General features: G+C 47.0%; 1 protein-coding gene across 1 annotated transcript in view; it reads right to left on the minus strand.

Moving 5' to 3' along the window:
• The window catches only part of CACUL1 (CDK2 associated cullin domain 1), a 41,498-nt gene extending 32,152 nt beyond the window's left edge, over window positions 1–9,346 (minus strand). Inside the window, exons 1-3 of the mRNA NM_001031238.2 lie at window positions 8,856–9,346; window positions 4,433–4,559; window positions 147–249 (exon numbers count right to left, since the gene is read on the minus strand). Of these exons, the coding sequence (NP_001026409.1) occupies window positions 147–249; window positions 4,433–4,559; window positions 8,856–9,156 (531 nt within the window). The 5' untranslated portion in view covers window positions 9,157–9,346. The remainder of the gene's footprint in view (window positions 1–146; window positions 250–4,432; window positions 4,560–8,855) is intronic.
• Window positions 9,347–14,245: the final 4,899 nt, after the last annotated feature.

Raw genomic sequence — 14,245 nt, forward strand, 5'->3', positions numbered from 1 at the left:
TTCCGTCAGTGAGTGAGGCAGCTCTCAATTTAGTAAGCTGGCGTAAATTAGAATCAACAGCAACACCCTCTATATGCCATCTACATGCTGCTCCAGTATAAGCAAAGATCCCAGGAAAGATAGAATTAGATTGTGCAGCTTCTTACCTGCAGCTCCTTTGAGACTCTCTCTAAGTGGTTAGTTATCTTTTTTATTAGGTCACTATACATCTGTTCCGAATGCTGCTGGCATACACACTTATACACACAACTGCAGAAACAAATATAGGAACAAACAATGAACTTACAACAGTTTGCAATGAAGGGTAACAGACTTCAAAATATTTTGTTCAAGTCTCAATTCAGATGCTAACAGACTTAACTGAATGATTGCTGAACTTCTAAATGCAGCCCTAAGCTTCAAATGAACTCCAGTAGACTCTTAAGTCATCCATGCCTTCATCACCCTTCACCCCCACCTAACTACAGCTTAACTTACAATGAATTCTCCTAACAGTGCACTTCTGAACAGACCAGAAGTTCTAAAAATGAAGCCTTATGCATGTTGTTCTATCTTCTGGGACTGAAAGCTTAAACAAAAAACAACCAACCAACCACTATATTTCACAATAGACAAAGATGTGCAAAGAGCAACGCAACTTTTATTCTCCACTTCATGGATTGGCTGTATTAATTCTGCTCTTCAGTGTCACTTTTGCTTTTTAAGGACATTTTACTGTCTCGTATTGCAATAACAGCATATCTGCAGTAGGTCTAGGTACTTAAAACACATTTACAATGGTTGTAAGACAAATACATACACACACACACACTATTTTAAGCAGCAAGTAGCATTAAGGCAGTCATCTTCAGGGCATTATCAACACCAAGTCACTTCTGCCTCACTGCAGTGCTGACATTCTCTGAAGTCAGCCCCCTGAAAGATAGCTGCCAAAAACTGAGAGGCACAGGAAGCCTTCATGTGGTACGTTGGACAGGCCAAACCTTCACCCCATGCCTCTGTCCTGCCCCTCTCTCCCTGACTACGTGGAGTACTGCAATAACAAGCACTTTAGGCCAAAGACTGCTCCTTAGAACATGCACAGACAAATTTAAATACACAGACATCCAGATCCCAGACTACAATACTGGTATGTTTTTAATGGTACCTACAGGGTAAAGAACAGCAACACTGTGTCCCTCCAAGAGAATAATCACATTGTGATTCCTTACTAAGCAAGGGAATCAAAGAAAAAATGTCATGATAAGGTGGCACTGACACAGCTCAGGGCTACTTGAATTTTGTAATGCAAGGGAGAGGTAGAGCACCAACTCTGGGACTTCAGGGGCTGAGTCAGCACTCTACTTCAGTAACTGCTGCTCTCAAATCCTTCTGGAAGAAGGTTCAATGAGCAGATTACCAGTAACAGATTTAATATCCCTTTACCTTTTACAAGTTGGTATTTGTTCCCTTTGACAACTTCAAAAGCACCAGAACTATTCTGCCTCACCCTCACATAAAGTCCTCTGATTTGGCAAGCCACTGTTGCTGTTTTTTGAAGAAATAAAGCTACCCTACACCATTCCCTCTCTTATATTTTGAAAATAATGTGTAGTTTGGTATTGCTTAAAAAAAAAAAAGTTAAAAAGACCTAATTCTTTCACATGAAGTCTACCAACAGCAGGTCCTATTCTGGAACAATCAGGAGCAGAAGCTATTTCGTTATGGTGCTGCAACAGCAAACATATCAATTTAATTTAGATCAAAGAAAGAAGCATTGGTAAGAAAAGCCAGAATGACTTCTGTGATCTCTTACAAACCAGCCAGAGCATCAACAGCAGCAACGGCCTGATATTTGTTTGCTGCATCATCCATAGAGCTGCTTCCTCAAGTTGACAGCTTCATTTATAGCCTCATTACTAAACTGAATTTTAAAGCTTAAAGGTCTGCTTATTGCTACATGCACTATCACTGTACTTACTTCTGCAACATATCCTGCAGTCAAACACCAGTTTTTTAAGTAGTGTAGGACATGTTTACACTTTATCTGAACATTTATATTTAGATGTTACTTCCCCATTTGCAGATCCTGTTTTCACTTCCCAATTGTAGGCTGACTCTGTGAATCATACTTGCCCTTCTGTTACCCCCAAAGAAGTCACTGACCTGTTAGCATAGCTCAGCACCACTCAAGTAAGACAGTTAGTGTGAGGAATGAAGATCTGAGATTGTAAGGTGTCCTGAAGAACAGTGATCTACTTGCATTAGCCGTAAGAAACACTTGTAAGGATTGACAGAAGCACAGCTTGGCTGCCCACATTTTCCTCATCCTACTTTGTTACAACTCTGTCAGTATTTAACTTCATTCCTTTAAGAGGAAGCAACTACAGACAAGCAAGCTTCGGACTCAAAGATGAGAACAGTCACACTTTGGTGGCTTATGTGTAAACTGATCCACAGCAAATATCAGCATACACCCCTCTGAAGTCACCTCCTAGCTCTCACTGCTGCAGAGTACTCACCTACAGTTACTGACCACAGCACATACTCTAGCTCGTGTATCTAAGAAGACATTTCAAGTTTGCAATATAGAAACCTCAATTCCTTTATTCAGCACAAAGATGATCAAAACAGACAGCCTATTTTCAGCTCAATTTCACTGCAAAAAAAAAAAAGATATCTATCTGCTTGAGACTAAAAAACACCTTAATTTTCAAAGTAAAAAACTAGCATGGGGAAGCAGAGAGAATCTACACCCTGAGTCTGCTACTTACTTTGTGATACGCCAAGGAAGCATCATCAATAAAGTCAACAAAAAGTGTTTCTTCCATCCTCAATCTATCTTGTCTAGATCGTAAGTCAGGCAAAGGGACACCACAATAAATAAATCTCCAGGCTGGAAAAGGCTGTGTCAGGGTAATTACATCCATAGACAGCTTTAAAAGAAAACTCCAGAAGTGGCATGGCAGCTTTCTGAGCAATGCTAAGTTACAGCCTTGTTTTGATAATACTAAAAATACATGCTTCAGACATCTGTGTATCACTGAAATATTGCATTAAGTTTCACTCTGACGTCTAAGGGTTAAATAGGATTAACTTAAAACCTATTATCCCTTTAATATATAATTTTAAAAGAATCTTAACTAGGCATAGATCATGTCAATTAGGGAGGACTGCCAGCAGATGATGACTTTGCTATTCCTGATGGCTGTTTGCACATATGTAATTTCAAGCTGGGGAGGGGAGCTTCATTACCCACACTAAAGTTGCAAAACCCATCCCAAGTCAAATTGACTATCATTATTACTTATAGATGTGCTGATGTCTGAATCCTGACAAAAGCAGCTCCAAAAGCTTGAAGAGGAAAGAGGAATCTTACTGAAGTTCTTAACTGGAGTGAAGAGGGAAGACTGAAGGTCTGCCAACCTGGTATCTGGCTCCTTAATCCAGAGTTTCAAACTAGAGGGACCAACAACTAAGAACGAGTAGCTAGGAGACAGAGCTGAAGCTTTCTGAAAAGAGCAAGCATTGACAAATGCCTGCGTTATTCCTCAGTGTGCAACACCATGCTACCAGTTGCGCTGCAGGCAAGAACCAGCAAACAGCAGCAGCCCCCCAGTTTCTACCCTATTTACCTACACCTGGATACTTCTCACCTACAGAACAAACACGTCCATTTCAGTCCACCTCCTAAGAAACTGACAGGTCTCAAAAGCATTCAGTATTTTTGTCTGGATGGCTTTGAAGCAAACCTTGCTATAACCAACCAAGCATTAGCTGTGTCTGCAGCACAGCGCTGCTGAGTGACAGGATTCCTTTCTAAGCAAAGCAAGGCAAATCTCCAGGCCAGGTACAAGTCAGGTGTTCCCCAGACAGGAAAGCAGATGTAAGAGACTGAACCATGTCAGCCTCTACCATGCAAGCAGCAGCAGGACGGCTGGTCAAAAAGGAACCAGACCCAATCTATCTCATGTGAAGCACACAAGTGACAACTTACATGAAAGGACCTCAGCACCAATTGCTTCAATTTACTCCTGCACTTCTACTACACCAGGTTGACTCCTGCTAGCTATGACAAAAAATCCCTTTGAAATACTAAGTCAGACACCTACACTGCCCTTCTCTTCTTCCCCTTTGAGGAAAGGGATGTTGAGACTTCAGTACATTTCGTAATGTATTGCACTAAGCAACAGTGGTGGAGATTATTCTTGCATCAACATTTCATGTATTTTTTTCCCCTTCAGTAGTTACTTCTGACAATATGGGATATCAAGGTATTTATCTCATATTTACCCATTCAAAGGATTTAAACAATGTTCTACTTTACATATACTTTATATATGTATACCTCCTTCCATGTAAATAAAAAATACAACACATGCATGGGCTGCAAGACAGAACAAACATTTACATACGAAAAGGAAGTCATGAAACACTTGACAGATTTCCTTACCTGTATATTTGTTCATAGGAGATAGGGATGTAGTCACCAGGACTCTGAGTTAAAAGCTGATCTATGGCACTGTCCAACTTTGGCCAATATGTGCTCTTATAGTCTTCAATCGTTATAACATTCATTACTACAAGGAAAAGAGGAAAACTACATTTAGTGACTTCCAGCTAAAAGAGCAGGAGCAAACGAGTGAGGTGCAATTTCATATCACATCTATAACCTGGCAGAAAGGAAAAAAAAGGAACAATTCAGTTCTGCTAAGACGACCTCATCTACAAATAAAGCCCATACCTTCAGTTTGCATCTTTTTACTTAAATTAAAAGAAAACAAGAGACTAAAGTCTGCCAAATGGTGCCTGGATAGATGGCTTCTTCCAGTGTCCTTCCCAGCAGCTGTGGCCATGTTATGCACCCCAGAGGAGGCCAGCAGCTCACCTGGCCTAAACCTTCATGCAATTCCCTTTGGCTCCAGTTGCAGTTAGGATCCCTTCCTAATACATAGTCCTAATCTATATATTTCCTATAGACACACACACACACACACACACACACACACACACACACACACACACACACACACACACAGGAGAAAGCAGCAGCAGCGAGGCCCACCGATTAGAAGCACTACTCAGGTAAAGCACAAAATGCTTTCTAAAAAAGCCCCAGCAGATTTGCATAGGAAACATTCATGGGTTCCACCTAACTTCCTAAAAACGCTTTGATTCCCACACTTCTGAAGAGAGGGCAACAGTAACATTTACACTGCTAAGAGCCCGAGGCCAACCCATCAAACGATCCCTATTTTTTCCTCTTCTAATCCAGAAACCAGATTAATTCCAGGTTTCAGTAACTGTCCCGAGTCAGCAATAGCCCTTTTGGAAGGCAGTATGCTGCTACTGCAAACCCTGCGAGAACAACCTCAGGACCAGGAAGCAAAGGAACGCTGAAAGAAATCTACAACAACCCTTCTAAAACCATCTTTAACCTTCCCCCCCCCCCCCCCCCATCTTTTCGGGATGCTGTTCTTAACAGCTCAGCCCTACGACAGGCATCCAAGATTTCAAGGAATAGGCATCCAACGGCCTCCGTTTCCAACCTGCAGGGTAAGGGTGACTCTATGAGACGACCTCGATGTTCTGGAGACTGGTCAAGTTTGTGTGTGTTGTGACAGAATCCACCACTTCCCATATTTGCTTTCTCTCCCTGCTCCACCCAGATCTGATTCAGTGGACGCTGATACTCTCCAGCAAATTATATTTCACAAGCAAAGCTAGAAAAGCAACTGCTGCTTTTCCATGCACTGAGAAGTTCAAATGAAACCGTGCAAGTCAAATGCAGCAGTGAAATCATGTAAGTGAAAAAGAATATGCATGAGCTTCATAGCTCAGGTTCATGCATAACCTAGATATTTCAGTACCATAGCCCAAACTGAAATACAGCCTTCTCCAAACCACCTACCAGAAGGATAGCAAAAAAAGCCCACTAGAATTATTAAAAAGGAAAAAGAAAATCCAAGAGTAGGCATATATCACCCACCTGAGTGATATGGAAGGGATGAAGGCACAAAGGAAGCCAACCTGCTGCCAGCTAGGCAGATCGTGGCCCATCCATCGTCTGCCATTTACTCAGTCAATAAAAATTTAAGTGAGAAAGAAGCAAGATATCTTTAAGAAGATAGCTTATCTCATCTCAGAAATGAAATACATTAAGCCTTACCACTTAATTAGCAGTGTGCACTACAACCCTAAGACGTTTTGTGCAAGCACAAGAACATCAGGCAGACACCTGAGAGCGCTGGGCAGACCTGCAGCCATCGCTGTAGACCCACGTCTTTCTTTTGCTCCCATCTCTCTTGTACTCACACAGCCTGAGGGGAGAGCTGCTGTGCTACAGCACGACAGTTCAGGCAGGAGATACAGCAAGTGCATGGATCTGCATCACAGCAGCTTTCAATTCATTTGTTTTTAATGACAGGTTTCTCCATCTGCACTAAGACTGGTTAGTAAATGTAATGTTAAGCTCCTTTTTTCCTCTCATCGCACTGCTTGACTATGCCTGACGTGCAAAGCACTGTACATTACGCAACAGGGCAGGCAGAGGCTTATTGGATATGCTGACACTCACAGCCCCACGTGCCCATCCAAAATGGGACTGAGATTACATTTATTCATATTCACCCTCGTTTGAAAAGGATGAAAAAGGAAAGCTGCACATCCTCCCCACAGCCAGGGTATGTCCCCAGTTACCAGCGTGGAAGAAGTTCCTCTTCAAGCAATGAAAGTTCTTACTTCCACCTTTATGACCTTTAGGAAACATTTTTCATAGCAGTATTGCTTTACAGATCATTAGCTAGGATTGAATCTAACCAACTGCTAATAGGTTTACTTATAAGTGTTCCACAACATGGAAGATTTTATGTTGCTCTAACCTGAATAAAAGCCACTAAAGGAGCTACGTTACCACATCTTAGTTCTCAACCTTATCCACATCTCAAGGAAGGAGAGCTTACTTGCACCTACTAGATGGAAACTTCTACATCCTTCTAACCTTCTTCCCCCATTAATCTACAAGATGAATTACATCCAAAAGGGCCCACTACACCACATTAGCCTGCAACTAAAAACATAAACAAAAGCAATAAGCCGCAAGTAATTACACACTAAAATGCAGGCGATGGATATTTTGTTTTAGAGGAAAGAATCCAGAGGAAGAGACCAATAAGAACGTCATTGGAGTTCCAATCTACCACAGCACTGCAGGAAATAAACCATTCGTGTCACTGCAGGACAACCTGTCCAAAAGGAAGTCTCAGCCTCAGGACAGAAGCAGAGAACAGCCCTTCTCTGAAGAAGCTCTTCATGCAGCACAGAGCAGACAACTTTCTTGTCAAGCTCAGGCCTGACAAGCAGTTCTGCACCAGTGCTCTGCCACTGCAAAGACACAGCAGGCAGGAGGGGAACAAGCACGGCTGCCTCCCTATTCACCCCATGTCTACCTTTGAGGAGACCTCTCTCCCTTTATCCATATGTGATAATTAAGCAGAGATCGAGGAGTCCTCTGTCAGAGTGAGGATTGGAACATGCAGGACCCCTGCTCAGCTCCTGTACTTTCTCCATCCTCACCATCTCAATGATTCGTGCTGTTCCTACACGCACATCACCATCAGCAGGTGAAGGTGCAGAAAAGTTGTACTGGATGCAACACCTCACAGATTTTTGTTGTGTCTGAATATCAGTAAGACAGTTATTGCCTCGGGATATTAATGCTGGAAAAGCAAAATCATGAACTCAAAAAAGCACACACTAAGCAAAATCACGCAGAGCTGCCTTTCCTCCCCCTCATACACATGCTATGGACTAGCTAGGAAACAACCTTCCCATATGGGTAAGATCCAGAGTTTGCAAGCATTTTCATTCTGAAATAGAAGGAAAAACTCCAGCTCTCAACTTCTGAATTGGGAATTGAAGGGCTCCGTTTAGCAAGGCCGAACACCATTTCTCTGCAACCTTCCCAAGCATTTACGAGCCACCCCAAAGGTACCTGAGGCCCTGACAGCCGGGCAGGCAGCGAGCCAGCAAGCTTAGGGAGTCTGAGAGCCCCAGCTTCAAAGCAGCCGGCCCTGGCAGAGCGCCGAAAGCCATGGAGCTGGGGCTGCAGGGAGCCTGAACTTCTGGCTTCTGAGGAGCTATGCAGGTGAGCTGGCATGGGGAAGGAGGAAAAAAAAAGTGCACTTCCCATCCAAATTTCATCACGGCAATTACACGGCTACGGCTCGAGGAATTTATTTGCCAAACCCAAGCTTTCTGAAAGCCATCAGGGAAAAAGGTGTACTTTGCCCAGAGGTACGGCTGCTAGAAATGAAAGTAGAATCAAAAAGAACAGCAGAAAGGCCCTCCCTTCCTTCAGCCTTAGCTCAGCAAAACGGCAGGAAAAAAAAAGGTCTACATTTACCGTTGCTGCTAAAAGCTTGATGCAAAAGATCACCTGAATCTACCTCTGTGGGGAAACACTCTGCCACTCTCCCCGGGCCTCTACAGACACACGTAACCCTTTGTGGACAGGGCTGCATGTATTTACTCTCCAGAAAGCCAACGGGTTTCGCACCGTGCCGCTCCATCCCCTGCTGCTGGGCTCAGTTCTCCAGCCACAAAGCTGCAGCAAAGTGCTCCCAAGTCCGGAGCTCCGGGCCAGGCCAAGGGGTCCCGCGGTGCCGACCCCGGCCCGTGACACGGCTCAGCAGCCGCGGCACCGTTCGGGAAGGCGATTCTCCCTCCCAACCGAGCGCTGAGCGCGGACCCCACTGCGAGAAGCGCCTCACGAAGGCTCCGGGCCTCACCCCCGGCCAGCCCAGCCCCGAAGCTCGGCCACGAGCCATAGGAAGGAGGAGGGCAGCGGGCAGCCCCGCCGCCCGGAGCTCACTCACGGAATTTGGAGGTGGAGGCGTTGATGTTGATGGCGGCGGCGATGGCTCCCGGCCCCCCCTTGCCCGCAGCGCTCGCCGGGTCGCAGCCCCTCAGCACGCCGTTGGCCTCGGGCTCCGCGGACAGCAGCGGCCCGGCCGGGGGCCCCGCGGGGCCGCGCAGGAGGCGGTCGCCGAGAGGGGCGGCGGTGGCGGGGCCCAGCAGGTGCCGCCCGTAGGCGCCCCAGTTGTTGTGGTTCTGGTCGTCCATCATGGCCTCGCAGCCGCCGCCGCCGCCCTCCTCCTCCATGCTCTCCTCCTCCATTCTGCCGCCCCTGGCCGCGCGGGACGGGGTCAGCGCCCTCCACCCATGCCGGCCGCGCTCCGCCGCCGGGGCTCGCTCCGGGCACGGCCCGCGGCCACCGGCACAGCCCGCGACCCGCGGCGCGACACTTTGCGGCAGGCGGAAGGCGGAAGGAGGCGGAGGGGCCGCGCCGCGGGGCACGCTGGGAAGCGTAGTCCGGAGGGGCCGCGCGGTGATTGGGCGGCGGTGCGGAAGTGGGCGGGGCTGTACTCACGTGGAGCGCGGCACGTGGCCGGGCTGTGAGGGGCGTCTGGGGGGAATCGGGGCTCCGCTTCTCGGGCGGCAAAGCGAGGAATGTCTGCTTTCCTTTAAGTGCGACTGCCCGCCGCCTCACTGCGCTCACATCCGCTGTTTGGTCTCCGTAGATATTCAGCAAGCGTCGATGAACGTGAATGAGTGCCATTTTTTTTTTTCCTCATGGAGGAGTTCGGTGGCAGACTTCTGCTTCAAATGCGTTTCCGTGTCAGACGCCGTTCTGTCACTGCCCCTCTGCTGCCATCTGTTACACGGCAGCAGCACGGGACAGCATTCTGGTGCTCGAGGGAAGGGGTTGTCCTGCTCTGCACTGCGCTGCTGTGGCCTCACCTCGAGTACTCTGTGCGGTTTGGGTGCCACAGTACAGAAAGGACATAAAACTGCTTGAGTGCGTCCAAAGGAGGGTTACAAAGACGGTGAAGGGCCTGGAGGGCAACAGGTGTGCGGGGAGCGCCGAGCTCCGTGGGTCTGTTGGGCCCGGAGCAGAGCAGGCTGAGGGCAGCCCTCATGGCGGCCCACGGCTCCTCACAGGGAGCAGAGGGGCAGCGCTGAGCTCTGCTCTGTGACAGCGACGGAGCCCGAGGGAACGGCGTGGAGCTGTGTGAGGGGAGGGGATTGGGGGAAGGGTCTGCACCAGGGGGCGGTGGGCACAGAACAGCTGCCCAGGGCAGTGGGCACAGCCCCAATGGCTGCGCTCAGGGAGCGTTTGGAAAGTGCTCTCAGACACTGGGTTGGGTTTGGCTGGGTGTTGCAATTTTCTGATAATCACAAAGGAACATAAATAAGGTTTGCATATCTTGGCTTCCAGAAAGGCACACTTGTGCTCTCCACCTGCAGAGCAGCTCCCCTGCGCCTCCCACTCACTGCTTCCAGTGACCCTGGAGCAGCTCTCAGATTGCTTGCCAGGAACACCGTGACCTGAGAAGAAATGAGGAACTTATCAGCAGGGATTTATCTGTGCTTGATTCATTTCAGAAACTCTTACGTCAACATCTAAGAGCAGCAAAAAAGAAGAGAACCCCGTCATTTTTTCTTTCTTAAATCCTAGGATTTCTTCTCTTTTTCATAGCCCTGTGTTGCACAAGTCTGTTGTTACCACCTCTGTCGTTTGCCGACCAGGTGGGGTCATTCGTTTTCTTTGCTACGCTCTTTAGAGCCACGTTTCCTTTCTAATCCCTTTCACAACATTCCCTGCACCCACTGCACTTCCTTGTGGCAGGAGTCCAAAGCAGCTCAGGGAACGCTTGGCTGCTGCGTGCTCTGCAGTCTCCTCCGTTGCCTTGTGCAACAAGCTGTCTCATCTTACAAATCAAACAAGGAGCCCTTTCTTGCCTCCCGTAAGGCAGATGAGAGGCTGAAACAGTCATCTGTGGCTCACGCTATGTAAGCACATGACTGCATGCTGATAAAGGCGCTATCAAGTATTCCCTCATTAACGAGGCACTTGTTTCTGCATGCGCTTCACAGACTCGTCCGCGCTGTTTCCTCTTTTCCTCGTCAGCGTGTGGAAATCTGAATTATGTTTAAATGCAGGCTTTGCAAAATAACATTTTGCAGCAGCACAGCTGTAATTATTTTCAGTATTAATTGGCAATGCCATGCGGGGTTCTGAGAAGAGCTTCTTGAGTGTCCTCGCATCTCTGTAACATCCCTGGAGGCTGAAGACTTGCAATGAGTTCATCGGCACAACTCTGATTCTTTAGCCCACAGAGTAGCATGCAGATGGCAGACCAGCAGCAGTGCTTTAGTTTCAGACTTCTGAATCATCTTTAATTATGTGGACAAGTGTCACTGTTAAATCTTCATAACCTTTGGTGGGTTTTTGGTTTTTTTTTGAGTGCTTTTGATAATCAGTTCACAGCCACGGGCTGTATTGCAGTTTAAAAAGGAAGATCAAGGTCTCCTAACGTTATCCGTAGAAAGTGTGATTCATTAAAAAAGTAGTGTTTTCTACACAGAAATGTGTAGGAATAAGGCTACAAGGGAGCTTCTCCATTGAGGCTCTCAGAAGCAGGCTGTGACACACTCACTCCTGTTGGCTGTTCGACTTTAGTGGTGAACAATATGCAGGTTGTTTTATTCCCTGCTAACCACGATGACATAGGTAGGGTTATTATTTTAAAATAGACTGGCTTTTCCTTAATTCGCAAGCACCCAGCCCACTGAGGTCAATAAGAAAGCTTTCAATGAGTTAAATGGATTTTCAATCAAGTCCTAACGCAGCACGTAAAGTGTGTCCCGGATTTATAGCTCTGGTTGTAAACACCATATGAAAAGAGAAAATACTTCTGAGAAGCAAGTGTGCCCATTACTGCAATACTGACTGTGGTGAGAGCACATTTCTTTGGCTGTATACACTCTGCAGATGTGGTCTGTCTCATACTGCAATCTCTTGGCCACTGGCTAGAAAAAGAAATGGCTTATGTGATAAGTCCTTGGGAACTGAAGGCTGTGGACATGTTTTATCAGCGGCATTGATTCAGAAGGAAACAGCACAAACTGAAATCAGCTGCCTGAAGAGAAATCATCCTTGCCATCTTCCTCGGGCAGAAGAATGCAAAGGAACCTTATATGTATTTGGCACACAAGGAGCTGCTGGGCAAAGCCAGGCACAGCTGTGATGTGCCAGACATACAGGCAAGTTCCTTCTGCACAGAGCCAAGGGGAAATACAGAGAAGAACGCATTCACACCTCGCATTATTAATGGAAGGTGCTCACTGAACAGAAATTAAATGAAATTTCACATTGTCAGGGTATAAACAGGGAGAGATGCATGGCTTCATCTGGCTTCGTCTCTGTGTTGTGACAGGATGTGCAAACATCACCAGGAAATGCTGACAAAGCCATGGGAGACTCAGCATTCTGCTCGCTCTTACCCTGGGTGCACATGCAAAACCTCAGGATGATGTGCACGCGGGTGGATGGGAGTTTTGCATTAGACTTATGTGCATACCTGCCTCTGTCCTTTAGCAAGTAAGGCTGTGCTCCTCCTCTCCTACCATGCAATGAGAACAGGGCCCAGAATTGCACACAGCTCTTTATGAAGCAGACCTGCTTTCCAGCCAGCTCCCTTTCCTCTGCCCACCCACCAGCGTCAGCAACTCTTCAGTAGAGCAGTGACCACAGCACTATAACCACAGAGATTTTTTCCAGCTTCTCCACTAGTGGTCACCTTCCCTGCATGATCTGTGCTTGATGGCGTGCACTAAGGGGCTCCCAACCCACCAGCTTCTGCCCTTTTGCCCAGGAGCTCCATCTCACCTCAGGGTTTGTGCCTCAGCCCTTTGCATGTGCTGTGCCGTGTATGACATTACCTCTCACTGCCGGCTCCTTGCGTGTTACTTTCTCTCTTCCTCAAAACCTCTTAGAATTATTCCCCAGTCTGCATCACTCAGTTCCTGGATGTGAGGGTGACTCCGGAATTGTCCTGGAAAACAGGCAGGATAGAGGGTGAAGGAAGATAGAAGGATGGATGTCAGAGGTATCCTGTAATTTTATGGCATGTGTTACAGCACTGATACAAAGCACTATTCTTTTGGCATAATCGCACTGAAAGCATTTTTTGTGGCATGTGGTATGAGATAATCCTTCTAACTATGGGCACGGCCAGACTATTCCACAGAGCAATACCAAAATAACATTTATTCATTTGGTTATTTTGTGAGGCTCTGGTCAATCAGTGCCACACTACAAGCAACAGAAAGGATGTTGTTCAGCCCTCTACAAAACCAACTGCCCACCTCTTGTACACAGTGATAAACCCAGATGTGAGGTACATAATGGATGTGGTGAACAGATAACGTGGAGACAATTCCTGCCACCAGGGAAGGCTCCAAGCACGTAAAAGGTCCTGGCACAGCCCAGGGCACAAGGAGGGAATTGGGCACAGCCATTGGCTGACAGCTTAAGGGCAGCGAGTAGTGAAACCCTTTGCTAATGTCCCGCTCAGAGCTGCAGCGTGCCCTGTAAGTGCGTGCAATTAGACAGAAAACAAGGCTTTGGCAGTATGTGAAGTATCCATTGCAGCTGATAGCATGCTGGCAGTTCAGGCTTGTTCAGATGTTTCACGATGGCACTGAATTAAAACCCCTCAGCCAGGGGCTCTGGGCCATTCCAATGGGAGCTCCAAGGACAGCACCACACTCCACTTTCCCAGGAATGGGCTTAGGCTGCAACACAGCGTGCTGCAACACAGCATAAGGCTGCAGGTCGGTTCACAGGTATTAATGTCAGCACGCTCCCCAGGGGCTGGTGGGGCTGTGCAGGTCATTACCCACACACACTTACAGGCTATCATTTTGCAATAAACACAACGGCCCCAGCTTTATTACTGCAAAAAGAAGAAACAAAGCAGCTTGTGCATTTTCTGCTGTTTCATCACGTTTTCCCATTTGACTTGCTCCATTATCTCCCATAATCTTCCGCCATCCTACATCTCTGCGCGTGTGTGCAGCCCATTGTGAGCTCTCTGAAAGCACAGCATTTAGCACACAAGTGCTGCTGGACTGCAAGCATAGGGAAACTCGAGCCTCCTCCCAGCAGGTTTGTTGGCTGTGTCATTAAGCAGTTCAGTTCTTTCTCCCAGCGTATTCAGGGAATATGCAGGAGTCTGTAAAAATTGCCATTCCGACCAAATAAATGTCAATAACAGAATGCAGCAGGTAGTATTTTCTGAGAGTCCAACAATGGTTGTTTGCTGTGACTTGGTTGTGCTCCTTTAAATCTTTGATCCAGGTTATTTTCCAGGCTATAGAGTGAAAACTCCTTCCTCATGGACTGTCCCCAGGTGTGTGC

The sequence above is a fragment of the Gallus gallus genome, chromosome 6 (genome assembly GCF_016699485.2).
Source record: "Gallus gallus isolate bGalGal1 chromosome 6, bGalGal1.mat.broiler.GRCg7b, whole genome shotgun sequence".
In the NCBI taxonomy this organism is placed as follows: domain Eukaryota; kingdom Metazoa; phylum Chordata; class Aves; order Galliformes; family Phasianidae; genus Gallus; species Gallus gallus.